Below are 25109 nucleotides of genomic sequence, written 5' to 3'. Positions count from 1 at the left end.
GGAGCGGCAGGCTGGGAATCTCGGGGAGTCTGCTGCGTGAGGACCTAGGCCTAGGACTTCGGCTTTTCTGGCGGAAGGAGGAGGATGGGGGGGGGGCTAATTCCGTCCGGAGAACAGAGGGACAAATCAGGTTGTGCAGGGCGGGGATCTGCTTCCTGTGGAGCTGTGCTTGTCAAAGGTCTGATGGAGAGGGAGGAAGGGGAAGCAGGAGACAGAGGCTTTCAGAACTGCAAAGCTGAGGTTTTGCTGCCTTTGTCCCTCAGTCATCCCCTGACGCCTTCCCCCCAAGGCACCGGGACTCCCCTGTAGAGCCACCATCTGGGGGCAAAGGCCTCGGGGTGGCAGTGACAGAATTCAGAGGCAGGCAAGGAAGGAGAAGTCATCCCGTAAAACCTCCCCGTGTCACCCCGCCACAGGTGTGCCTCCAATTAGTGGTCAGAGCCGCAGAAAGAGACGTCATCCGAGGGTTTGTGCTCGGTGACCCGCGGACGGCATCCGCGGGTGGACGGGGTCCCCGGGATGTTCGTCTGCGTCTGAGCTGCATGAGGCGTGTCAGGCAGAGGCTTGGGCTGGAGCTGTGATGGACCGGACGCAATAAAACGCCCCCATCCCACCTGTGCATCCCGTTCTAGAGGATCAGGGACAGACGTGAGTGCAGCTGGGATTTTTCCCAGAACACGCCAGCAGTGTCCTGTACCAGTGGCAAAGCGCTGTGACCCTCCTACAATGGCTGTCCCTTTAGTTCCAGCTGCTGCCCTGGGACCCTCTCTGGATCTCTCCACAGCCCAGCAGCTGAGCTAACGACAGCACATCAGGGGCCTCTAAGATGGCGTTGAGGACGGCATCAGTGCAGCCCAGCTGGGTCCTGGGTGAGGCCGCTGGGAAGTATTTTGAGTACAGTGGTGAAGAGGGGGGAAGGGGGTAACCACAAGGTGCCACCAGGGCCTCGACAACATACTAATAGTTCCGCAAAATTGTAATAAAAAAAGTGGGAAGGATGACAGTTTCCTTCAGGCTGGTAAAGACCCATCAGTTTAATCATCCGTCCATCATCCCTCTACCCGCCCATCCGTTTAGGATAAATGGGTCCAGAAGGCAAACTGTCCCTCTTCTCATGCATTCATGCCACTGAGGACATGTGACAGTACGTACGGGGGAATCGTCCTCTGTCGGGACTGCTCCTAACAGATGTTTTCTTCCTTCGTTGCCCCTGAATGACAGTAGAAGAAACAGAAAACTTATCTTCAAATGACAGCCCTTCGCTCTGCCTGCCTGGGGAACGCAGTGTGGAATGTGGCTGTCAGGGTTCCCAGCAGCCGTTGCGTTCCGTGAATCAGTGATGTGTTCCAAGCAGGGAGCCCATTGAAGAAATGAGAAAATATGGACTGTTTACTGTGGAGAAGGGAGGCAAGCTGCCTTCCTCGGAGCGGGGGAGGCTTTGATCCCAAGCCTCTGGAAATTAAACCCATCACTTACAGAGCAGATTGTGGGGCGTCTGGCCCTCGCTGCTCTGGCTGCGTGGAGCTGCCGACGGACAGCTTTGATTGAATGTCCAAATTAAGCTGCCAAGTAGCAACTCTGCAGCTCCAGGGCCCTGCGTTAGTATTTATGTCACATCTTTAGAACTGATCACATTGGGACGCAGCGCCCAAGGCCGTGTTGGCAGCCACTGTAGCTGAGGGTTAGATGCCACCCGCCTGGTGCTTCCGCCGCATTTACTCAGCACAAGGTGTGTGTGGGGGGGCGGGGGGGGAAGGGTCACAGGCCCCCTGTCCATCATGGCTTCTGTCCTGAGGACGTGGGTGACGCAGCCGTGGCCTCCTCTGGCATTCTAGTTTTCTCTCAGCTTGAGGCAGGAGGTTGTCCCCAAGTGAGAAGAAAGCTAACTTGTTGGACACCTGACTCACAAACCGTGGGTCCCAGGCGTAGGAGAGACCCCCAGGGCCAGCCCGAGGGGAGCAAGTTTATTCCTGTTTTTCTAAGTTGGTCTGAAGAGCACCTCCTTTGTCTGCACCAGGCCCTGCACGCTCTGCCCTGGAGCCTCAAGGGGACCCAGTGGGGACTTTGCTCACGTCAGGGGAGTGCCAGGTTCCAAGAGACGAGGCTGGTTGAGCCGTCAGAGGGGGCACTAACCCACATCCTCCCCGGGTCTCTGGACTGCCGGAGTGGAGGTTACATAGAGTCACAGTAAGTGTTTGCAGGCCCCTGAAGTGACAGGGAAACCTGCAGAGACTGCATGACACTAAGCTGGGTTAGTGGGTTATAGGACGCCCAGCTTTCCAGGTTTCTGGCTCAGGGAGGCACAGGTACAGAGCACAGAAGGTGCGTGGGGTTGGCAGGGACGTACAGACTCAGAACTCAGGGGGATCAGGTGACTGGATCTTGGGGACACCCAAGTTGTACCCCGTTCCGCTTTGCTTAGAACAATGTACGCGAGACTGGCCTCCCCCCAGCCAGTGGATCCTTTCAGATTTAGAGGAACATTTTTTCCTAATTAAAAAGTAACTCATGCCCAACTGGGATGTATAACATGTATAACTTCTCCTCTTTCCACGTTTCCACTGAATGACTAAGAGGCTAAAATGGGGAAAAATTTCCTGGGGCTGCAAACCAGAAAGAGAATGTCAGTCACCTGCCAGAACCATTGAGGAATTTCTCTGCGATACAGTTCGGGCAACGCTAGCTAATTTTGTCTCCTCTTTTCCGTCGTCTAAGCCTCTTAATATTTGTATGTAATTGCATTGGTTGGTACTTCCAGAATGACGTTAAGTGACAGTGGTGATGGGGGGCATTCTTAGTTTGATTGTGGCCTTCATGGAAGTAGACGTGCCTCTAGTTTCACCAACAAGCCTGGTGATGGCCTTTGAGCCACTAATTATACCCAGCAAAGCGGAGGTTGTCCCGGGGCTCTCAGTGGCATCGTCCTGGGCCTGTACGTCACTCACTGAGGGTTCAGTGATTCCAGCCAGTTTTTAAGCATCACGCTGCAGACGTGATCGCTCTATAGTCTTTGGGAAACAGGATGGGGTCCTTGACGGATGGGGTGGTGGATTCCTGGAGGCCGTAGATGCACAGCTGAATTTCAAACAAGTCATGAATACACAGGTAGTCTGACAGTGCGTTCTCTTCGGAATAAATTCAGAATGTGACACATACAGATAAGGTCCCTTTTGCCCACAGCCCCCAAACCAGGTTCCTTTACCTGTTGCTCAGAGGTACCCAGTACTTTAAATCACTTCGGGGTATATCCTTCCAGACTCTTTTCTACACATTTGCATTCATATATGACCTTGTAGAAAATGTATTTCATTGCAGCTTTCTCTTGAAGAGTTGGAGGGCGTTGTGTTTAAAAACGTTTTATTTGGACATAATCTCAAAATGACAGGAAAGGTGCAAGAACCTCTGTGCTTGTATTCCTTACCTGATGGGCTGATTGTTCGTATTTGGCCCCGTTGGGTTGATCATTCTCCCTAGTAACTCTTTTTATATGAGTGTATGTGTTTTCTGAGCTCTCTGACTTGGAATCACGGTCATCATTCACCCCTTGTCTTTCCCAAGGGCCAAGACCTTCTCTGACTGATATGTAGGACAGTTATCTAGGGTCAGGATGTGTAGCATTGCCCCAGGGCTGGTACCTCGCCCAGATCCAGGCGTTACCAACTGAACCATGATGTCCTCAGACCTTTTTCTTAAACGAGGAGGCGTTAGATTGGAATCTCCTGCCTCCATCTTGTTCTTTGTTTCCGCCATGTTAGTGCATGTCTCTAGCCCAATGTTGTTCACCCGGCATTTGACATACGAATGTCTCCAGATGATATGAATGTCCCTTCCCCTGGTGGTGGGCACTGTGGGTATATCCTGCCTCATGTCATCATAACCATCGTCACACATAACTGGGTGTTAGTGGGTGTCGCTTTGAATAACGGTTTGGGGACACACACGCAGTGAGGACGAGGTTGAAGGCTCATCATGTGCCTTTGAAAGGGGTTCGTAAAGAGAAGCTCCACATCCCACCATGTGAGAGAAAGATATTAAAGCAGCACAGTTATTCCCACTTTTCCAATAGGTCGCTGAATTTTGTGTGTGGGGTGGGGGAGAGACCAGGAAAGTTCTTGGTGAAGAACAGTTCTTAGGAAAATAGTTCACATTAGAGCTGCCTTTCCATGGATGCAGCACTGTCTGAGGTCACCTTTCACTGCATGCAGGGGCCTCGCTGGCTCTGAGGACCCTTAGATGGAAACAGACACACCTACCCTCACCCAGCTTCACGTCCCGGGAAAGCCACACTCTCTGGGTCAGGGCACTTTTCTCCTGTCCGTTTAGCAAACTGCCACCGGCAGGAGGTTGTTTCTGCTTTGTGTGACGCACTTGGTACCATCTGGCTGGCCGGGTTTCCACCAAGATAGTAAAGAAACATTTATCAGGAAAAATCAAAGTTGGTGTCACCAAGCCTGGTCGAGAGAGACCTGCTTCCTCTCCACATTTGTGGCTCCCTTGCTGCTGGGAACCATGGCTCTACCCCGAAACCCTTCAGGAGGGGACAGGCCTTTGGATCTGAGCCTGCAGTGCTGGCACTGGCTCAGGGTACATGGTTTTAGGAGCCGCAGCCCCTGGAGGTGTGAATGGTCACAGTCCCAGAACCAATTCCGTCCACTCCATTCCTTTCCACAGAAACTTCTGGCCCCTTTGGTAAAGGATAGACCCCAGAGGTCAGAAGTAGAAAAAAGGGTCGATAAGGGGTCGGGGGAGGGGAGATGGAGTCACGTCCCAGGTATAACTGTTTGGCTCAGGGGAAGTGGATGCCCAAGGAGAGTCATCTGAAACCATTCGTTGTGAGAATGGCTCAAGAACGCAACACACGCGTGTTGTGCAAAGCATATTCTGGAAGAGCTATGAAGTCGTAAACTTACAATAGACGCGTGTTCTCTTGGGGATTGTCCCGTGCTGTCCCTTCATAAGACAGGGAAGGGGTGGGGCCTTCGCAGAGAGAAGGGGGAGCTGTTTCCACTTGCCTACGTGCTGCCAACCAAGCAGACAAGTTGCTGGCACTTCAGGGCTTCTCAGATTGTGTTTTTATGTGGCTTACTACGTGACAGATGTGCCATTCCAAGATCCCAGCCTAGAAATTGGCACCTGCTGGTTTCCTTAGACGACTCAAGAAATGAGATTTCCCGATGGGGAAAGTGCACGGGCATCTTAAGAAAGTATAGCACGTAGACAAGCTGTACTTAAGGGGTGCTCTGCGGGCCAGCGGCGTGGGCCCCAGCTGGGGTCGTGTTGCTCACAAATGAACACACTTACTGGATCAGGGGGGTCCCAGGAAGCTGTGGGTCCCAGGAAGCTGTGTCTCAGCCATTCGGCTGACAGTTCTGCAGGCTGGGGTCTGACACGCTCTCTTCCGGAAGGGTTCAAATGGAAGAGGTCAGATGCATTATTCTCAAGAAGAGAATCCACAGGTAGTTCTGTTTGATGTTAGTCCGTTTGGAAATGGTTAAGTCGTCATTATAAACGTGCACACATGTATTAATAAGAGGCACTGAATAGGGATAATAATAATAATAATGAAAAGAACAATACTGAAATTGGCTGTTCCCTGAGTGCCAAACATGTGTGTTCTTTATCCGATGGGACTCTGATAACAGCCCAATGAGGTATGTAGTTTCTCCGTTTTATCAGTCAGAAAACTGAGGTTCAGAGATGGACTAATGGCAGGCAGGACGCAGACCCTGGCATCCTGTAGCCGGTACCCACAACTGTGTGTGTCATTAGAAACCAACTGTACTTTGAATCAGTTTGGTTTCCTATATTCCTCGGGTGCGGGGTCAACATCTTAGGGTGTCCCCTGTGTCCCCACAGCAGGGACCTACCTGCTGAACTCAAAGGCAAAGAGGAAACCTTGTAGCTCTGGTATAGGAACGAGGTACAAGTTGCAAGCTGACGTGGCACGTGCCATCAGCTACGGATAAATGCAGGGCGTGCCAGCACCCTGGAGTGTAGACAGATGTCAGTGCAGAGCCAGTAGCAGCTTACTTCCTGGGCGCCCCTGTCACTCATCTGACAGCCACCCGCCCGTTTCTCATCTCTTTCTTGGAGTCCCAACCCCTTCATCGCTCCAGAATCCTAGGCAAGTCAGGTTGTGGGATTTGCTTGCTTTTCTTGCAGCGGTGGTCAGCTGTTTGGACGTAGGACACTAAAGGGAGGATATCTGAATTGAACTTCCAGGGCTTTGCCATAGAAATAAAATGGAAAGAAAGCGGGGCATTGGGGGTTAGGATGTTTTCAAGGGAGTGTTTCTAAAGCACCATCAAAATCTACGCGGGTGAATGGAATAAAGGCCTGAGGGGGTGGGGACACAGAGGACGTGCATTGGGGTCCGGAGACCTGGTGGGAGCCCTGTTGCGATGCAGTAGTCGAGTTAATGAGCGGGAAGGGCAGGAAGTGGCTTACGACTTACGATCGGGGTCTGTGAAACTCAGAATGAGAAAGTGGTGTCATTTCTGGAAGGGAAACTCCCAGGAGAAGGTGACTGATGGGCTAGAAGCACAGGTTGCTGGACACCGGGGGTGCTTCCTCCCCTACGATGCAGCGTCCTTTTTGTTGTATTGCACTTGGGGAACAGTTAGAACCAATGTTGTATAACGGCGGTGATCACGGGTGTCTGTCTTGTTCCTAACTCGCATGGGATCCCATTCGTCATTAACTGTGGTGCTGTCACATCAGACCGCCTTTATCCTGTGAATGAAATTAGCTCTTTCTAGCTAATCGCAATGATCCCGTGGTTTTTCTCCTTGGACTTATAAATATGAGGGTTATTTTAATAACAGGTTTTCTAAGGTTGAACCATCTTTGCATTCCTGCTAAGAGTCATGATATGTTAGCCATCTAACAGATAGTTTGATTCAATAGGCTCATGTATTACTTCGGATTTTTCTATCATAAGACAGCTGTTGGCACTATATCCTTAAGACAGGAACAGATCCCATTTTCTCGTCTCTTTCCCCGGGCTACTTACGTTACTGGTTTTTGAATGGACTCCTCAGTAACTTCCTTCTGCGTCTCCAGGCTGATGCTTTATCCCTCCTCATCCTTAAAAGGGCCAGTTGCACCTGCACTGCTGCCCCTCTGCTTCCTTTCCCTCTCTACGCTGGTCTTATAGACTCCTTTGTGCAGGGTATTCTTGGCTGAGGGCAGAGCCAGTATTTTTCCAGACTCCTCTCTCTGGGCTGTCTGGGTACTGGGCGTGGGGGCTGCATGGGTGATGGGTGCACCTTGGTGTATAAGGGCAGCTTTTTCTCTTGTAGCTTTTTCTTATTGAATTGAGGAAGAATTCATATCCCGTAACATTAACGATTCTAAAGTGTACAGTTCAGTGGCATTTAGTATACTTTCAGAGTTGTGCAAACACCGTCTCTCCCTCGTTCTGAGAAACTTGCATCACCTTTGAAGGAAGCCACGTGCTTGTTTAGTGGTCACTTCCCATTTCCTCCTCCCCCGGCCGCTGGCAACTGCTAGTCTGCTCCTGTTACGGATTTACCTGTTCTGGAGGTTTCCTAGAAGTGGAATCACACAATATGTGACCTTTTGTGTCAGGGTCCATGGCTGTTCATAGCAGCACTGTTCGACCCACATGTGGACCAGCTGGTGACTGGCACACAAAATAGGGTGTATCCACGCGATGGAATATCACTCAGCCCTCAGGGAAGCATTGCCACGCTGTGACGTGGAGGAACCTTGGAAACATGATGCGAAATGAAAGAAGCCAGTCTGCTCTATAGCCTTGGTGGAAACAAGCTGAGAGAATGCACTCCTGGGGGCGGTGTCGGGGAGAGCAGTATGAGAGTCAGAACTCACATTGAAACCGATGTAGAGCAGAGCCCACATCTTACGTTAATGCCCCTTGGGGTGCTCCTTCACGATTGATGTTAATGCATTAAAATTCCCACGAAGTCACCGCGTTGCCAGGGACCCTTCCACAGGTTCTCCAGCCATCGCTGCTTGGTGCTTAAACATTTGGGGGCCTTTGAATGCTGCAGCTGCCTTTTCTCTTTCCAGTCAGAGATGCTAAAAACCTTGTACCTATGGACCCCAACGGCTTGTCAGATCCCTACGTGAAACTGAAACTCATTCCTGACCCTAAAAGTGAGAGCAAGCAGAAGACCAAAACCATCAAGTGCTCCCTCAACCCGGAGTGGAACGAGACATTCAGATTGTGAGTTAAATTATGGCCGCCCCGCGTGGGGGTGGGGGCGGGGGGCTGAGTTCTGGAAGTTGCTCTCCCAGCTTCTATTTCCTTTCCTCCCTCCCTTTTTCCTTCCTTCTTTTCCTCCCCATCCATCTGCATTTTCACATTGCAAGCCAAGTAAACACTGGAGCCTACTTTTTTTTTTAATAGAGTTGAGAATGTCTGTGGTGTGGGGGAGTGGGTGGGAGAGAAACTAGTGTGATGTGTTGCTAGGTGAAGGCTCATTGTGGGAGGAGGCTCTGGGTTCAGCAAACCTGCAGGGTGTGGAGAGAACCCGTCTCGGGCTGAGCTTAGGGAAAATGCGGGACCCTCAGCCTGCTGGGAGCTCCCTGCCATCTTCCATGGAGGGTCTTCCCGGGCCGGTGCTCCAAGAACCTCGGATCACTTTTTGATGCACCTGGGCCAACAAATGTTAGTGACATTGACCGGTATTTATTGAGCATATACTATGTATAACAGGTACTGTAGTACGTGATCTGGCTTCGATGGTCATTTTACCAGTGGGGCTGAGAGAACGTATCCGAAGTCCCACAGCACATACAGGGTGCAGTGTGCTCAGCCTCAGACGGTCTGACTCCAGAGGCCACAGGCCAGAAGCAGGATTCCTTGGGGGGAGTCCCATCCCCTTTTTCCTCTCTCAGGGCAAATTGGGGGGCCCCTCTCAGCCTCCCCCTAACCCATGTGTGTGCAGACACCCCCAGTTAGATAACTGACGCCCTGACTGTGTCTGTAGGTTTTCTCACCACGGGCCCTCGTGAGACAGAAGACAGCAGACATGGTCAGATCTGGCCTGAGCCTCCTACCTAAGCCACAGGCTGTCACACAGGAAAAGCTCCTCGTCCCCGGGGAGCTCGCCTGCCATGGAAACGGAATGCGTTTCTTGCAGTAGCTTGTGATCTTTAGAAAGTCCTCCCTTCCGGCTTTGTGCTGTTGTACCTTTCCCCTGCCTGAAAGAGCACAGTGAACGCCTGGCGTCTGTCTTTTTTCTCACGCAGCCAGCTGAAAGAGTCGGACAAAGACAGACGACTGTCCGTGGAGATTTGGGACTGGGACCTGACCAGCCGCAACGACTTCATGGGGTCCTTGTCGTTTGGGATTTCTGAGCTGCAGAAAGCCGGCGTCGATGGCTGGTAAGGAGGTTTTGCTTTGAAAGCTGCAGTGAGCTTGGTCCGTCCAACATGGGACCAAGTACCTCTTCCTTTGTCTCCTGCAACGGAAACACTAAAGCAGAGTCACAAAGTGATAGCTGGGAGATTGGACCTGCCCCACAGATAGGCTTTATGTGGTCCTCAAACGGGGAAAAAAAAAATTAGTTGCCAATATTTAAAAAACCTGCACAGATACAGGACATTTCCCATAAAAATCTAGACTTCTGGCTTGAAAACCTAGAAAAATCTGGGCATACTGGGCTCAATCAATTAATGTTCTCTTTAGACAGAATTTTCTGTTTGCCGTAGTCCCCACCCCTCCCTATTGTCTTACATCTGCTCCTTTGACATAATTATATGATGTGACTGCCCCCCTGCCGCCCTGGGCACTGACTGGCTCTCAGAATTTACCCTCGAGATGCGTGCAGCCCACTGTTAAAGAGATTTCAACTCCTTCAGATGCCCCTTCCCTGGGACCGTGAGCAGCCTGGGCACACAAGTGTGGGGGCTTGCTCTCAGGCCAGCCGCAGCGTCTCCACTGTTCCAGAGCTCTGGCTTTGCCCTCTTCCTTTGGCGAAAGTCCTTGCCCAGTGTACCCAACAAAGGGTGGCAGCCTTGTGTTTCCGTTGCAGTCAGGGAGTCAGACTCTACGACAGTCTGGCACTGTAGCTTTGGGACAGTGGGGATGGGTGGCCACTCTGGTCTCTTTAAGACAGATGCTCATTGCGAACCATCTCACTCAGGGCTTTTTCAGTGACAAGTGAAAAGATGGTCAAAAGCTAACTGGTTTAGCCAGAAAGAAGAGGTTACCCCGACCACATGTCCTTTCCACTGGTCACCTGCAAACTCCCGTTGTTCTTCCATATTTATCACAGGCTTTGATTCAAGTATATATTGAGGTTCTACCCCATTCTCGTTACTAGAGATACGTCAGGTATAAGACATGTGCCCTCGTGCAGCCCGGCTTCCAGAGGGGACCTTGGAGCGGAACCTGCACAGATACACGAATGAGTGACATGATCAGAGGTGGAAGCTAAGAAAGTACCAACACAGTAAAGTAAAAGAATAATTAAGTGTCCCTAAAGCACAATTCAGAAATGTTCAAAAAAAGCACCCTAGTTCTCCTGCAATAGGTGATGAGCATCTGCCCAAGTTTCCTTACCTCACGAATGAGGGGACCAGGAAGCTAAGTGGCTGGTGCCAAAGGTCTGAGAAACGGCTCTTCCATGTCAGACGAAGGGCTGCTGAGCTCCCTTTGAGAAGACGGCGATAAAATTGGCTGCCAAACAGAGCAACGAAATCGCAGCCTTGGAGGCTCTTATCTCAGACTGGAAGAGCAGAATCTCACCTCCGTTTTCTGAAAGCTGCCATCAGTGTTTGCAGAGTCGGGAAACCATCTGGGAGCTACTGGATTGTGGTAATAAGTAATAGGACCGGGAGGAAGGAGATTGCTAATTAGAAAACGCTCTAGCATGACATTAAAAGGTCACACATCATCTTACGGCCTTTTCCCCACGTTGTGGGTACATTTTCTGAACATATGGATGATTTCACTTTGACGCGCCCACCCTCCCCACCCCCAGACTGCGTGTTCCTTCCTCCTTAAATCAGGCAGGAAGAGGTCAGAGGGGACGACGGCATGATGCCCAGGGGCCCTGAGTGAGATGGACGGAGCCCAGCACTAATTACGTTAACCGTGGCGACCACTGTCGGGCTTTTACTAGACGCCTGCACCGGGCGCTCACGTTGCAGGTGTCATGAGTCACACATTCACACCACGCTCATCAGACGTGTGGAAAACACAAAGCTTCTGTGTTTCCTCTAATGGACCAAGGCTTTCTTATGCACTTTTGTGATCTCATGGTGGCCGAGGAGCAGGGGACTGTCCCTGCACCTGGTGCCTTCCCCGCAGCAGAGTGGCCAACCCTGCTTGGCCCCTGGACTGGTGCCCATGTTGGCAGCACGGGTCCCACCCAGCTTTGGGGCACCCTTCTGGCTTCACCTGCAGCCCCAGGTCCTGGCCTCTTGCCTCTGGCTGTGAGGTCCTTTCACACAGTACCTTCTTTGTCCCACCCCCGCCCCAGCCACTGCCAGGCCCCACCCAACCCAGCACTTCCGGGACACCTCCTTTCTGAGTCTCAGAGTCTCCGTCTGTCCCCCGCCTGTAGCTGCTGCTGTGACATGTAGGTCTCCACCTAGGGCTCCAACCGGGCGTGGGCACAACCCTCTCTCTCACCCAGTCCTTTCCTCTCTCCTTCCCGTGGTTCTCCAGGCCCCAAAGGGCAGGGCTCTGTCCAAGGTGCTGTATGCTTCTTCCTGGGCTGGCGCCTGCCTTGTCCCCTCCCCTAAAGCAGACACAGAGTGCAGGCAGGGCAACATGGCTCAGTGACAAGGGATAGCTCGTCAGGGGTACGTCCCAAATACTGCCGTGTTTACCCTTCCATCACCCTTGAATTCTCCTGACAGTTCTGGGTGGTGCACTGTCCCTTGGATTGGAGTAGTGAAGCGATGTGTGAGGGCCACACAGCTCCTATGTCACAGGACTGCAGGGTCAGATCCAGCCTCCTGATACCTGGGTCGCCCCACAGGTAGCTCGTGGCCTTGGTTCTGCTAACTGGGTGGATGCTGTGTGACCTCTGCTGAATCACGCATCTCTCTGTGCTAGGGCCTTCTCAGCGGATCTGGTTCCGTTCACCAGGGATAATCACAGCACCCGGCCCCCCCATCCCCCCCCATCCACCTCAGAGGATGGTTGTGAAGTTGATGAAATGATAGTTGGGAGGGAGCCTTTGCAAAATGAAAGCCCTCTTTGGATTTTGCAGGTAAAAGTCCTCTCCAGATTTAGGTTCCCATACATCTCTGGTGTTGTCTGAACTCTGAATGCACCGAGTTCTAGAGATTCAGGTTCGTGTCCCAGGAATTCTTTTAACACCTTGTGACCCAGGGTGAGGCACGTCCCCTGTCTGAGACTCAGTTTCCCCCTCTGGAAGGGGAGGAGCTCTCCCAGCTTGGCCTTGACGGCTGCAGCAGCTGTAAAAGCTCAGGCCCCTCACCTGCTGCTTTGCCACCAGCTCTGAGTCTGCTGTCAAACCGTCTTCTTTGTTTCTCATTTCATTTCTGCTCTTGCCTTTCTTTCCCCTTGTTTTCCAGATGTTCATCTGTTTCATTGTTTTGTTTTGTTTTTCTTCAAAGAGTCAGCTCTGGGATTTGCGTATCAATTCTGTTTCTGTCTTCTCCTTTCCTGTAAGTTTGTTTTATGGTTGTCTTTGAATTTCAGTGGAATTTTTTTTTTCCCAAGTCAAGTTGTTGTCCTTTCAGTCTTAGTTGTGGAGGGCGCAGCTCAGCTCCAGGTCCAGTTGCCATTGCTAGTTGCAGGGGGCACAGCCCACCATCCCTTGTGGGAGTCGAAGGGGCAACCTTCTGGTTGAGAGCCCGCGCTCCAACCAACTGAGCCATCCGGGAGGCAGCTCAGCTCAGGGTGCCGTGTTCAATCTTAGTTGCAGGGGGCAGAGCCCACCATCCCTTGTGGGACTCGAGGAATTGAACTGGCAACCTTGTGGTTGAGAGGACGTGCTCCAACCAACTGAGCCATCCGGGAGGCAGCTCAGCTCAAGGTGCCATGTTCAATCTTAGTTGCAGGGGGCGGAGCCCACCATCCCTTGTGGGACTCGAGGAATTGAACTGGCAACCTTGTGGTTGAGAGCCCACTGGCCCATGTGGGAATCTTCTCACTTCAGGGGAGCACGTTTCCCTTTGGTGTGTCCAAATTGCCAGCACCCCTTTGTACTTGGGAGCCAGTATTAAGTAAAATAAGGGTGACATGAACACAAGCACGGCTACTACTAATGACGAGTGGACAGGGAGGGTGCACAGCATGTTACACTGGACACAGGGACGAGTCACTTCCCAGCCTCTGGCGGACCTCCCGTCTGAACAAGGAGGGGCTGGCAGCGGCCTCAGAGCCTTGGGGAAGAAACACCGTCTTGGTGTTGGACTTGGGAAACGTTGAGTTGTATGTGTTTATTGTTTTACAGTTACTTTCTACTTGTATCTACTTGTATATCTCTTCACAAATTAAGAGATATAAAGTGTCCTCTCAAAGTGGATGTATTATAAAAAGGAGATACTTTAATAACAAGCATTGTCAATAATAATACCCAGATTTAGCAAAATCACAAAGGGGGTCATTTGTCACACCCTGCTCCGTGTTTTCTCCCTGGTCCTTTCATCTGTGGAAATTCCGGGACGGGTGGACAGCACCGTTCTTGATTTCCAGCAAAGATACAGATGTTCTTGTAGTTTTGCGTTTCTTCTGGTAATTGCAGTGAGGATTTGGAAGAACAGAATTCAGTATTAAGTGTGGAGGCGTCCAGGTTCCAATTGTCATCTGCTTCGAATCACCTATCCCCCTATTTTTAGAAGCTGCCTAGGAAGATTTGTGAATGGAGGGCGAAAAAATGTGATGCAAATTGTACATTTGGGTCAGGATGCCTCTTTGGGGGTGCGGAGTTCTGGGGTCTCTGCCTCCCCACCCCCCACTGAGCTGAATGCCCGTGGAATGTCCCTTTTCCTTCCTCACTCTCTTCTCATCGTCGGACTCGTGGCCAGGAAGCGAACTGAGGCCATCACGTTCGTTCTGATGATAGTAATGGCGGTGACGACGGTGCTGCTGGTGGTGCCTTTTGTCCAACACTTGCTAAGAGTCAGGCGCTGTTCTCCTCAGTGTCCACACCTCATCGTTTCTCGGTTTCACAATAGTCTCAGGAAAAAGAGGCTTTTATTCCAGTAAAAGATGAGAAAAGCATGGCTCAGAGGGCCGAGGCAACTTATCCGAGGTTATGCAAGGAGGCAGGCGGAGGCGGGGTGGCCCCGGGGCTTGTGTCCTGAACCGCTAAGGGACTCCATTTCTCAGGAGACTGATCCTTTTGGGGAGGCTTCTGCCGAGAACAGCCGCGCCGGGAGGTTAAATGCACCGTCACCCGAATGGCCCCGACTGCCAAGACGGTTGGTGGCAGTGTGCACGAAGGAGAAGATAGTGGGCGTGCTGGGGTGGGGAGTGGGGGGTGTGATGGGGTACGGGGGCCGTCGGGGAGCTGCACTGCATGCTTTCAGAATAAGACAGCACTTAATGGGCAAAATATAGGTAAAAACATGCAGTACTAAGTGCTATAAATAAGACCGTGCGTGTGTGTGTGTATGTGTGTGTGTGTGTGTGTGTAGAAAAAGAGAGGGAGGAAGAAACTTCGTGTCCTGTAAGGACAGAATAGACCATTTTTTCTGATGTCCATAGAATAGTTACAGAGATATATAGCATAGCTGGCTACACACACACACACACACACACACACACACACACATGCACCCCAAAACAGAAAACCCTCAACATAATTTTATTTAAAGTCAGCTGTTTTTATTTCATTTAATTTATTTATTTAATTTTAAGGAGGGCGCAGCTCACAGTGGCCCCGGTGGGGATCGAGCCGGCAACCTTGGTGTTACCAGCACCGCACTCTCACCGACTGAGCCGGCTGGCCGCCCCATCCGTGCAGTTTTTAGAGCAGAGCTGTCCCTGCCCCGCTCTCATCTCCACAGAGTAAAAGCAGCTGAGTCATGCCTGTGCTGGTGCTTGCCCCCTGCAGGTTTAAGCTGCTGAGCCAGGAGGAGGGCGAGTACTTTAACGTCCCAGTGCCACCGGAGGGCGGTGAGGGCAGCGAGGAGCTCCGGCAGAAGTTTGAGGTGAGATGCCTGGCTTTCCGCCTCTGTGGGAACTGGCTGCGGCTGTTTTTCCCGTGTCCGGTGTGGCTTCTACCAAGGCCTTCCTTTCTGACTCTGTGCCTCTGCAATCTCTGTCTCCCAGCAAACTCCTATGTATCCTTCAAGACCCCAGGTAAATGTTCCCTGCCTTGGGATGTCATTCCTGCCTCCCTGTCCTCGGTCAGAGTCAGGCCTTTCCTTGAAGTGCTCGTTCACTGCCCAGGTCATTTTGGTGGTGGCGTGGCCTGGGATGGAAGTAATGGCGAGTAAGGAAAGATGTGGATAGGGTAGTGATGTGCCCTGGAGGCTGCGTCAGCAAGGCCTGTGAGGGATGCAGGCGGATTTGGGTATATGGGCAGGATGGTGCTGTACGGTCGGCCAATGGGCTGGACTGCGCTGCTGATGCCGTGAAATACCCGGGGGGGTGTCTCCCTAAGTCTAGGAGCCCTGACCTTGGCTCTGACCTTGGCTCTGACCTTGGCTCTGACCTTGAGCTCTCATGCTGGCTCTGTCTTTACCCCAGATAAACCCTTTCCCTTCGGAGGGCCAAATCAACCCCACTTTCATCTACGTGAGAGCTGTAGGACACATCCCAGTTTTACAAAGAAAATGTTGTGGGGAAGATGGGTTTGAGTTCTTTCCTTTTATGTTCGCTGAGTGATTTTAAAGTAGTTTCATAAGGGAAAACATGATTTTGTTCCCACAAACTCAATATACTGAGTCTGATGAGAAATCATCAATTCTAGATAAGCAATGATGGCCTACTAACGCTGAAAAAAAAATGTAGAAAATAGCTAAAATGAAATAGATTACTGTCATTGTTATTCATTAAATAATCCCACAAGCAAATAAACAAAAAATATGACCAAGTGAAGTTCTGCGGTAGAGAGGTCCATTGAGGATGCAATGAGGCCAGCGTAACCTTGTCTGAGAGGACGGGGATGGCGTCACTGAGGAAATAACAATGGAAGGTAACCAAGTAAAGGGGGAAAGAACAGTTCGTTCAGAGGATAGCACGTGCAAAGGTCCTGTGGTGGGGAGTTACGGCGACTGTGAGGCTGACAGAGGGGCATTGTGGGTAGAGCAGAGAGAGCCCAGGGAGGGAGGTGGGGGTCCAAGTAGAAGGATTTTGCCGTTTATTCCATGAGCCCTCTTCATTTCCCCCTGACCTTGACAGAAATAGTACTTGAGTATTAACCCTTGTCTTGAGCCTCTGCCCCCCATAAAACCTGAACTATGGTGATGGGTGGGACCCAGTGGGATTTCCCTTCCTGGAGATCATTGGGATAAGGAAACACTTTGGCCTTGAGCTGATGAGTGAACTTGAACAATGAGGGTCATTCCCACGGAGCTGCCTCAAGCCCAGAGGAGGTGATCAAAGCAGAACTGAGAACTGAACACTGTTTGATAAAAATGAGGACAGGAAGGCAGTCCTTCCAGAAGACAGTCTCCATCTCTCTCCCTGGCTTCCTGATGAAGTTTCCCTTTGCTGCTGTGTTACAATGTGTCGTTGTGAATGGGGGGTGGGGAGCGGGAGAAGCAAGGCCAGTGTTTTCTGGTACAAAATGAAGTCTCAGTTTTGCAAACAGGTTTCTTCTGTCCTGGGGCCGCCGGGGTGACATTTCAGAACACCAAGGAACACGTTTCCTCTATGAACAGAGCATTTGTCTGGGCCAGTCACTGGTTGGAAGTAAAGGACTGTTTTTATCCGCATGCAACAAAACAAGTGCCTTTATTTCTAGCAAGAGCCTGCAAACGCTTGTTTATGCCTGAATTATAATCATTGCACACCATAGCTGTTGATTAAAAAAAATGTTTCCCACAGACCGAACATTGTTCTCAGACGCATAGAAGAATTTCAGCTGACCTTGAACATGAGAAATGTAATCCCTGTGCAGTAGCCAATTAGCACCCAGAATGACTCAGAAATTACTCTCAAGCCTCTTATCTGGAGAAATTCTGAGTGAGGTAAAATTGTGCTGCTGGAATTGGGGTAATGGAATTTCATGGTAGTGTGAGCTGGGTGCGGTTACTGCACGTGGTACATGTCACACGGTCGGGAGCTGGCTTTGAGGGGGCTTTCTCCTGACCCTGGGCCAGGGGAGGGAAGGTACCATCCTGGCTGGTTCAGAATGTGTTTTTGGAGAGTCTTAGAATTTTTTGGTTTTAAAATGCTTACTAAGTGCCATTTCTTATTTTAAGTGTTTTGGAAATAGTAACACATGCCGTTCAAGCTTCATGACAACGCTGAATGGTATAGGTCGGTTTGGTTATCGTCCCCATTTTCTTTTACTGATGAGGAAACAGGCCCAGAGAGCCTGAGCCACTCTTAACATCCCATAGCTGGCCGTTGTCGTGCTTTGAGTTTCCTCAGAAACAGACTGGAAGGGGAAGTGACGTAGCGGGAGGAAGCGTGTGCTATGGAGCAGGCTGCCATTGTGGGTGCCTGGCGTTTGCTCCCTCGGGGAGTCGAATGCCTACCGCAGGGTCTCCAGCCGAGGAACAGGGATACGAAGCTGGTGTTATCCACCATTCTCTCCAGCCTCCATCCATGACGGAGGGCTGCTTCCGAGGGAATGAGCTCGCCAGCGCTGCCGCAGCCAGGAGACGAGCCCGCAGGCAGGGTCAAGGTGTGCTGGGTAAGCAGCCCCAGGTGTAGAGAGGAATGTCCCCCGGGGCCTTGCGGGGACACCTGGGCCGCACCTGTGCAGTATAGCCTGTTGTGAGAAGTGGTTTCAAACCAGGCTCCCTGGATTTGAATCCAGCTCTGCCCCATCCTTGCTGAGTGCTGTAGGCAAGCTGCTTGATCCCCTCCTGTAAAGTGGGGGGCTCATAACACGGCTTACCTCGTCAGGCTGTGTGAACACTATAACGGCACATCATAGCAGGCAAATGTCAGGGTGTCGTCGTCATTACCAGCTGCCCCTGGACTAGGTAAAGTTCAGCACGTGCTCCTGGCTTTGGAAGAGCTGCTCACGGTGGGGGCCTCTGCGGGGGCTCCTAGCTGACCCAGGCCTGTGCCGCCACTGCTGGAGCTGGCAGAGGTGTCTCGCTTCCACCAGGACAGGCACGAAGCATCTGAAACGGAGCCCTGGAGGCTGGCCCCTCCTCACTCGGGAAGCAGGCAGACCGGAAGTGCGGCCTGTGCCGTATCTGAACACCGAGTTCTGAGGCCCTGTGTCACAGACGTGAGAAGGCAAGCTTTAGTGGATCCCTGGTCCTGCAGGCATATCCAACCCAGCAAGATAAAGCATCATAATGTGGGCCTCAATTTCAAACTGCTCTATGATGGAGAACCTGCTCGCCGTGAGGTTCCACGGGGACGATGGGACTCTCAGAGAGACACGGGACACGGCTCTTGTCTTCCAAAGGCTCATTGTATCGGGATCGTGAACCCACAGGTTTTTAGGAGCCAGGCAGCTAACAAGCCTGGTGTAAGACAGCAGGGCATGGTGGGGACTGCGGTTAACTAGGGCAGGTATGTCCCACCTAGAGGCCCCTCCTGGGTGGGGCTCAGTGTTACCAGATGTACAGTCGTCCCCCTCACCTGTGGGGGGACATTCGAAGACCCCCAGTGGATGCCTGAAACCACGGATAGCACCAAACCCTGTATATACTGATCTTTCCTGTACCTACATACACCTTATGGCTTCTCTTTGGCGTATGCAAATTGCCAGCATCACTCCTCTTGCACTGTGGGGCCGTCGTTAAGTGAAACCAGCGGGACTTGAACACAGCACTGTGATACCGTGACTGTTGATCTGATAACCAAGACGGTTACTGCGTGACTACTGGGCGGGGAGTGTGCAGTGTGGGGACGCTGGACAGAGGACGACTCGTGTCCTGGGAGGGACGGCGAGAGATTTCATCTCACTACACAGAACGGTGTGCGATTTAAAACTTAATGACTTGTTGATTTCTGGAGTTTTCCATGTAATATTTTCGAACCGCGGTTGACCTCGGGTAACCGAAAACTTGGGAGGTGAAACCGCGGATAAGGGAGACTACCGTATTTCTTGAAAAGAAGCTGGGAATTGGGCTTCTATAGGACAGCTCCTGATTTTCAATGGCTGTCAACTTATTTAAATATTAAAACACCCCCACCACTGTGCAGACTAGGCCAGTAGGGCCATCAGACATCAGCTCTAGGGTCTAGAAGCTGAGGCGACATTCTGTCTTACTCTGTTTAGGTGGCTATAAAACATACCATAGACCCGGTGGTTTAAACAACAAGCATTTATTTTCTCACCATTCTGGAGGCTGGGAAGTTCGCAATTATGCAGGTTCTGTGCCTGGCGAGGGCTTCCTGGTTCATGGACGACCGTCCTCTCCCTGTGTCCCCAGCGGTCAGAGGGCCTAGGGCGCTCTCTGGGGTCTCTGTTATAAGGGCACTTATCCCATTCATGAGGGGTCCACCTTTATGACCTAACAAACACCCCCAAGGGCCCCTCTTCCCCAATACCACCGCACTGGGGTGAAGCTTTCAGCATGCAGACTTTGGGGGTTCACAGACATTACAGATCTATAGCACGTACCTCTGAGGAAAGCCACCAAAGCAAATGGAAGAGCACTTCGGGCCCCCGGTTCAGAGGAAAGAAAGTCACTTGCAGGACTAGGGATATAGCTGGTGGCCACTTGTTCCTCCTTGAAGGACGGGCGGGGGCGAGTTTCCCCCCAGCAACATAGTATTAAGTTGCGGAGTCTGAGCTCCTTACCCACTCCCCTGCAGGGTGTGCGGGACCTCAGGGCGGGGGGCTGAAATGGGGCCCGGGGACCAGGGGTAGTGCTTACAGGGAACTTCCCAGGTGGGCCAGTGGGGTGTGAGAAGGGGCTGGGTCCTAAGTCGGGGTTCTAAGAAGGCAGGAGACATAGTAATACAGCAGGAGATGCTGGGATGCGGAAGGAAGAGAGTATGTTTAAGTCAAGACAGCCTGGGCAAAACTCTGGGGCCCCCAAAACAGTGCAACTTCCGTTCCAGGCTTTTCTCTCATTTGCGTTGTCCCTGATGATGTCACGGTTTTAACCACCCCCTCTGGGCCGGTAGCCCCCAGATCTCTGTCTCCAGTTCACGTGTCATTTCTTACCCACACACACACACACACACAGTTGGTTCCTGGGCACTTACACTTGGTGATCCCAGGAGCACTGACCTCCCAACACACCTCATCTGACTACAGAATAACTTGACCAAGCACGTTCAGGCAGCTTGGTTCGTAGCCCCAAACTGGAGGTACCGCAAATGCCCCTGAAGAGGAGAATGGATAGACAGAAACCGTGAACGTGACTCAGCCGTGCGCGATGAGCGAGAGAAGCCAGATGCAGGCACTGACTGCGTCCTGCACGAAGGAGCACTTGTGTCACTCTCACTGAGCGTGTGGGCTGTTTCCGCACCACACAGCCCCCCCCACTTCTCTGCAGACACCAGCTGGGGCCGGCAGTTTAAATCACCGCTGGCACCATGTACCCAGTGTCAGCAGAGACCACACAGGTGAAGGGGCTCCCCCCACAGGACCGTCCCCACTCGAGACCAGTCAGGTAGGTCCCAGGTGACCCGCACGTCGGTCGACTTGGCTGCCTGTCGGGTTCCCGTGGTCCCCTCCATGGACTTGATAATCTGTGGTAATGGCTCACACAATGCAAGGAAATACTTTGCTTCCCAGCTTGCTATGTAGTAAAGGCGATGACAAAGGACATGATGAACAGCTACGTGAAGAGACACGTAGGGCGACGCCCAGAAGGGTCCCGAGTGCAGGAGCTTCTGTCCCCATGGAGATGGGGTGCACCTCCCTCCCAGCACGTGGACGTGTTCACCCCCAGAAGCTCTGCGAACCCTGTCGTTTAAGGAATTTTATGGAGGCTTCATCATATAGGCACAATCCATTATTCACTCATTCGCCAGCCCCGGGGGTGGGGCTGCAAGTTCCAAGCGTTGATTCCTGGTTCGGTCTGTCTGCTGACCAGCCCCCACCCAGGAGCCATTCAGGAGCCCAGCCAGACTCATTAGTTTGAAAGCACCAGACACGCTCTTGCCCCCGGGCCTTTGCACGTGCTTCGTCCTGCGCCTGGGGCTTCCTCCCTCTGACCGGAGAGCCCTTCCCTGAGAGCCTGCCATGAAACAGCGCTCAGCAACCTCCATGCCCCTCATTGGCCTGATTTTCTCCATGCCCCTTATCACTGCCGGACAGTTCAGGTACTTGTTTCTTAACGTATTGTCTTTCCGCTCACACTGGGACGCAAGCTCCGTGGGGGCCAAGATTTGTGTGTGTCGTTCTCCGCCATTTCCCTGGTGCCTGGGGTAGCGCCCAGCCCAGGAAGGTTTCGGCAGAGGGATGTCGTGAGCTCATCCAGGCCAGAGTCAGGATTCTGACCCGAGCTTTTAACTCCGCGGTTTTCTCACTCCAGTAACGAGATCCTGCTGGCCTCTCCTGCTCCTTGCACAGCATTTGCTGCCACCGCAGTGGGCCCCTGCCCCAGTGCGCTGAGGACGAACGTGGGGCCGCATCCATCCATTTATCCATTTAGCCAGAAACTATGTTAGTTGTCAGGGAGATTGTGGAGAATGAGGTGTATAGGCTGTGCCCTCGCAGTTGCCGGCGCGCTGAGAGAAGCAAGGCAACAATTACCGTCCAGTACACACGGGAAGGGGAGTTGATGAAGGGAGCAAATGGGGACACCTCGTCCTGACCCAGGGAATCGGAGGAAGTGACAGTGGGGGGACCTGGGCAGAGGGGAGAGCATCGCCGTCCACACAGCAGCAGGGGCACGTGCAAAGGCCCCGGGGTGGGAGGGGTAAGCGCGGAGCTGGGCTGCAGGGAAGAAGGACCCGAGACGTGACGAGCCTGTAGAGCCGGGCAGGGCTGATGGTGCTGGGCCTCGAGGCCACTGAAAGGCCCGCGGTCCTCATGTCCTGAAAATGAGGGGTCACCCCTGAAGCGTTTTAAGCATGCAGTGACTCATTGGGGGGAGGAAGGAGCAGCTCACTCTGGCTGTGTGCGAAGCCCGGGGTGGAGGGAACCGAGGTGGGTTGTCCAGGTGAGAGGTGATGCCACGTGGTGTCGGTGGAGATAGAGACATGAATTCCGGAAGCCGCTAGGAGGAAGAAAGGACATCCGGGTGGTGGGTGAGACACAAGGGGGCCGAGAGGAACGCAGGTGCCGAGGATGCCGTCCAGGGTTTGGTCTTGAGAGCGGAGGTTGGCCGTGCTGCTCCCGGGATGGGGGGGGGCGTGCGCTGCAGGAGCCACAGTGGTTCCTGTGTCTTCCTACAAGGGCTAATGACGCTTCTGTGCTTCCCCCCTCCAGAGAGCCAAGATCGGTCAGGGGACGAAGGCTCCGGAGGAAAAGACAACCAACACCATATCCAAATCTGACAACAATGGGAACAGAGACCGGATGAAGCTGACCGATTTTAACTTCCTCATGGTGCTTGGGAAAGGCAGCTTTGGCAAGGTACGGTCTGGCATGGCCGCGGGGCTGCAGGAAGGGACGGCTCGCGAGGCGGGCACGGCTGCCGTCTGCAGGGGGTTCACATTCCAGGGAGGGGGCGAGTGAAAAGCAAATAGATGTACACTGCAGTTCGTCATGGGGCACGTGAGGGAAGTGGATGGAGTGCTGTGCCTCCAACAAGCCAAGAGGGCACCCACTCAGGCGCTCGGAGGAGGTGACATGTAAACTGAGACGTGGAGGAGGAGGATGAACCAGCCCTGCATTCAGAGAACTAGGACAGAATGTTCCGAGCAGAATGAACAGCGCGTGCAAAGGCCCTGGGGTACTACGGAAGGGCTTGTTGGACCATTCTAGGGCCCATCAGGAGGTGCCGGGGAGGGCGTGGGGTGTGAGGTTGCAGAGATGGCAGGTCCCCATGGTGCAAAGCTCTTGGAGCTGTGAGGAGAAGGCTGGGTTGACGTCGCAGTGCCGTGGGACGCCATTGAAAGTTTGTCAGCAGAGAAGTGACACGATCAGATTTGCGTGTTGGCAATTATCAGTCTTGCAGCCAAGAATGGAAACAGTCCCTTTCACAGAGCAGCGCAGCTGAAGGGCGACCCTGGGACTCGTAGAGCGGTTCCGGCTGCTTTTTCAGTTACCGGGAGACGCTGTTTCCCTGAGGTTGATGTCGTGTTACAAGTATTCCTGACTTGTTTGGTGCTGTCTCGAGCCTTTGAGTCCCGTTGGGGGCCACGCACGTGTCTAGTGTAAATCACATCCCACGGACGCGGGTGTGCAAAGCACGTACATTTCTTCCACATCTCTGTAGCTTATGTAAAAATCTGGGCATTATCCCTTGGTTCTCCTCGCGTGTCTCCCCGGACCCCAGCGTGTATAATGAATTGGTGAATCCCGGCCTCTTCGCCAAGCATGTCAGGAATTGTCTGACTTCTCCCCGTTTCGCTAATGTAGTCCTTGTCTGCACCATATGTGCCACCTGGACCACTGCAGAGCTTCTCACTGCTTCCCCTGCTTCCACACTCGTGATCTAGCATCACCATTTCTTTCACGTAGCAGCCACAGGCACTTCTAAAGTCCTACCTTAGGTCCAGGCACTCCCCTGCTTAAAACCCTGCAGTGACGTCTCTTCACAACTAGAATAAATTCTGTACCGGGTCCTGGATGTACAATGCCCTTTATCATCTCACCTTTGTCCTCTACCTGATGACTACCTTCCTTCTCCCTGTCACCCGCGGTGCTCGGGCCACAGTGGTGCTTCTTGGGTTTTGGAAACACGATGAGCTCCTTCCTCCCTTAAGCCCTTTGTGAGGCGGTTCCCTTTGGTCTTTGCATGGCTGGCTCCTTCTGGTAATTCCCATCTCAATGTGGGTGTCACCACTTCCGAGAAGCCCTCCCTGACCACCCACTCAAAGGGCCGCTCGGTCATTCTCCATGATAGTGAGCTGTCTTGTAACCCCCATCACCAGAGGACAGTTTTCTTGTTTGCTGGTGGGTTTGTCCCTCTTCTCCTAAAATCTGACCTCCACAAGAGTGGGGACCTTCTCTGTCGGCTTCAGCACTGTCCTCCCCAGGACTAGACTGAATGCGTAGGTTTTCTCTGTGAGTCACAGGTCATGTGCTGAGATGGAGGAGTAAGGGGTCTGAGGTGGTGACCCAGGGTGCGACGAGCCTGGAGTGGGAACAGAGTGGGAGCACACAGGAAGGTTGCTGAGCAGCCCACACACCAGGTCAGCAGTTGGCAGTGGAGGGACCCACAGCCCAGCGTGCTCAGCGCGGCCTGGATGTGGAGATGAGAAGGAGATGGTTAATGGGGCTGAGGACCCGGGAATCAGAGATTACAGTAATGGGGAGTGAAGAATCCAGGGTGTTGGGGGGCCCCACTGCAGAGCCAACGGGGCCTGCTTCTAGCAGGTGCTTGGTAGAAGCCTACCAAGTAAACGCACACAAGTGGGGGCATCTAGACTGGGCTGGAAGGGAGTCCACGCAAGAAGAGGGTCGGAACCCAGGTGGGAAAGGAGTCTGGGGGCCTCGGGATAGAAAACAAATGGATGACGTCAAGAGATTTAAAATGCTGGGAAGAAGAGAGGGGTTTAGACCCCAAAGGGGGGGTGTTCCATGATGACAGAGAAGAAAGTGGATGAAATAAAGAGGTTCCAATACTCTGAGTCTGCTGGGGAGTTGAAAGAATTACATTTTTAATAAGCACTAGATTCCCCTGGTTTGTAATAAAAATTACGTTTAAAGGATAAATATTGAGAGCGCTTTCCTCCACCCAAGGTCACATTGTTCCTGCCCCCTCGCTGCTACTGCCCTCCCTATGTAAACACTTTTGTTCATTTAATTTGCATTTTTCCAGCTGTAGCAAGGCTAATTTAACAAGTGTAAATTTGCATTTTAATTCTGTTACCTCGAAAGTTAGCATCCTCTGAATATCGTTCTGCAACTTTCTGAGCACCTAACAATGTAGGTTGGAGAGTTTTTGACTGAGGGATGGGAGCTGGAGGGGGGGAGCTTTAAGGA

At 52.4% G+C, this 25109-nt stretch overlaps 1 protein-coding gene across 2 annotated transcripts in view; it reads left to right on the top strand.

The window, feature by feature from the left end:
• PRKCB (protein kinase C beta) overlaps positions 1-25109 on the top strand; it is a 214972-nt gene that overhangs the window by 132634 nt on the left and 57229 nt on the right. For both annotated transcript variants that reach the window (XM_074322927.2, XM_074322926.2), the window contains exons 6-9: positions 8053-8209; positions 9238-9372; positions 15030-15126; positions 22446-22592. In XM_074322927.2, the coding sequence (XP_074179028.1) occupies positions 8053-8209; positions 9238-9372; positions 15030-15126; positions 22446-22592 (536 nt within the window). The remainder of the gene's footprint in view (positions 1-8052; positions 8210-9237; positions 9373-15029; positions 15127-22445; positions 22593-25109) is intronic.

Source organism: Rhinolophus sinicus, chromosome 10, assembly GCF_057876585.1.
Source record: "Rhinolophus sinicus isolate RSI-liver-muscle chromosome 10, RSI-T2T, whole genome shotgun sequence".
Lineage (NCBI taxonomy): Eukaryota > Metazoa > Chordata > Mammalia > Chiroptera > Rhinolophidae > Rhinolophus > Rhinolophus sinicus.
The sequence above is the reverse complement of the archived record's forward strand: the minus strand, read 5'-3'. Positions and strand labels throughout refer to the sequence as shown.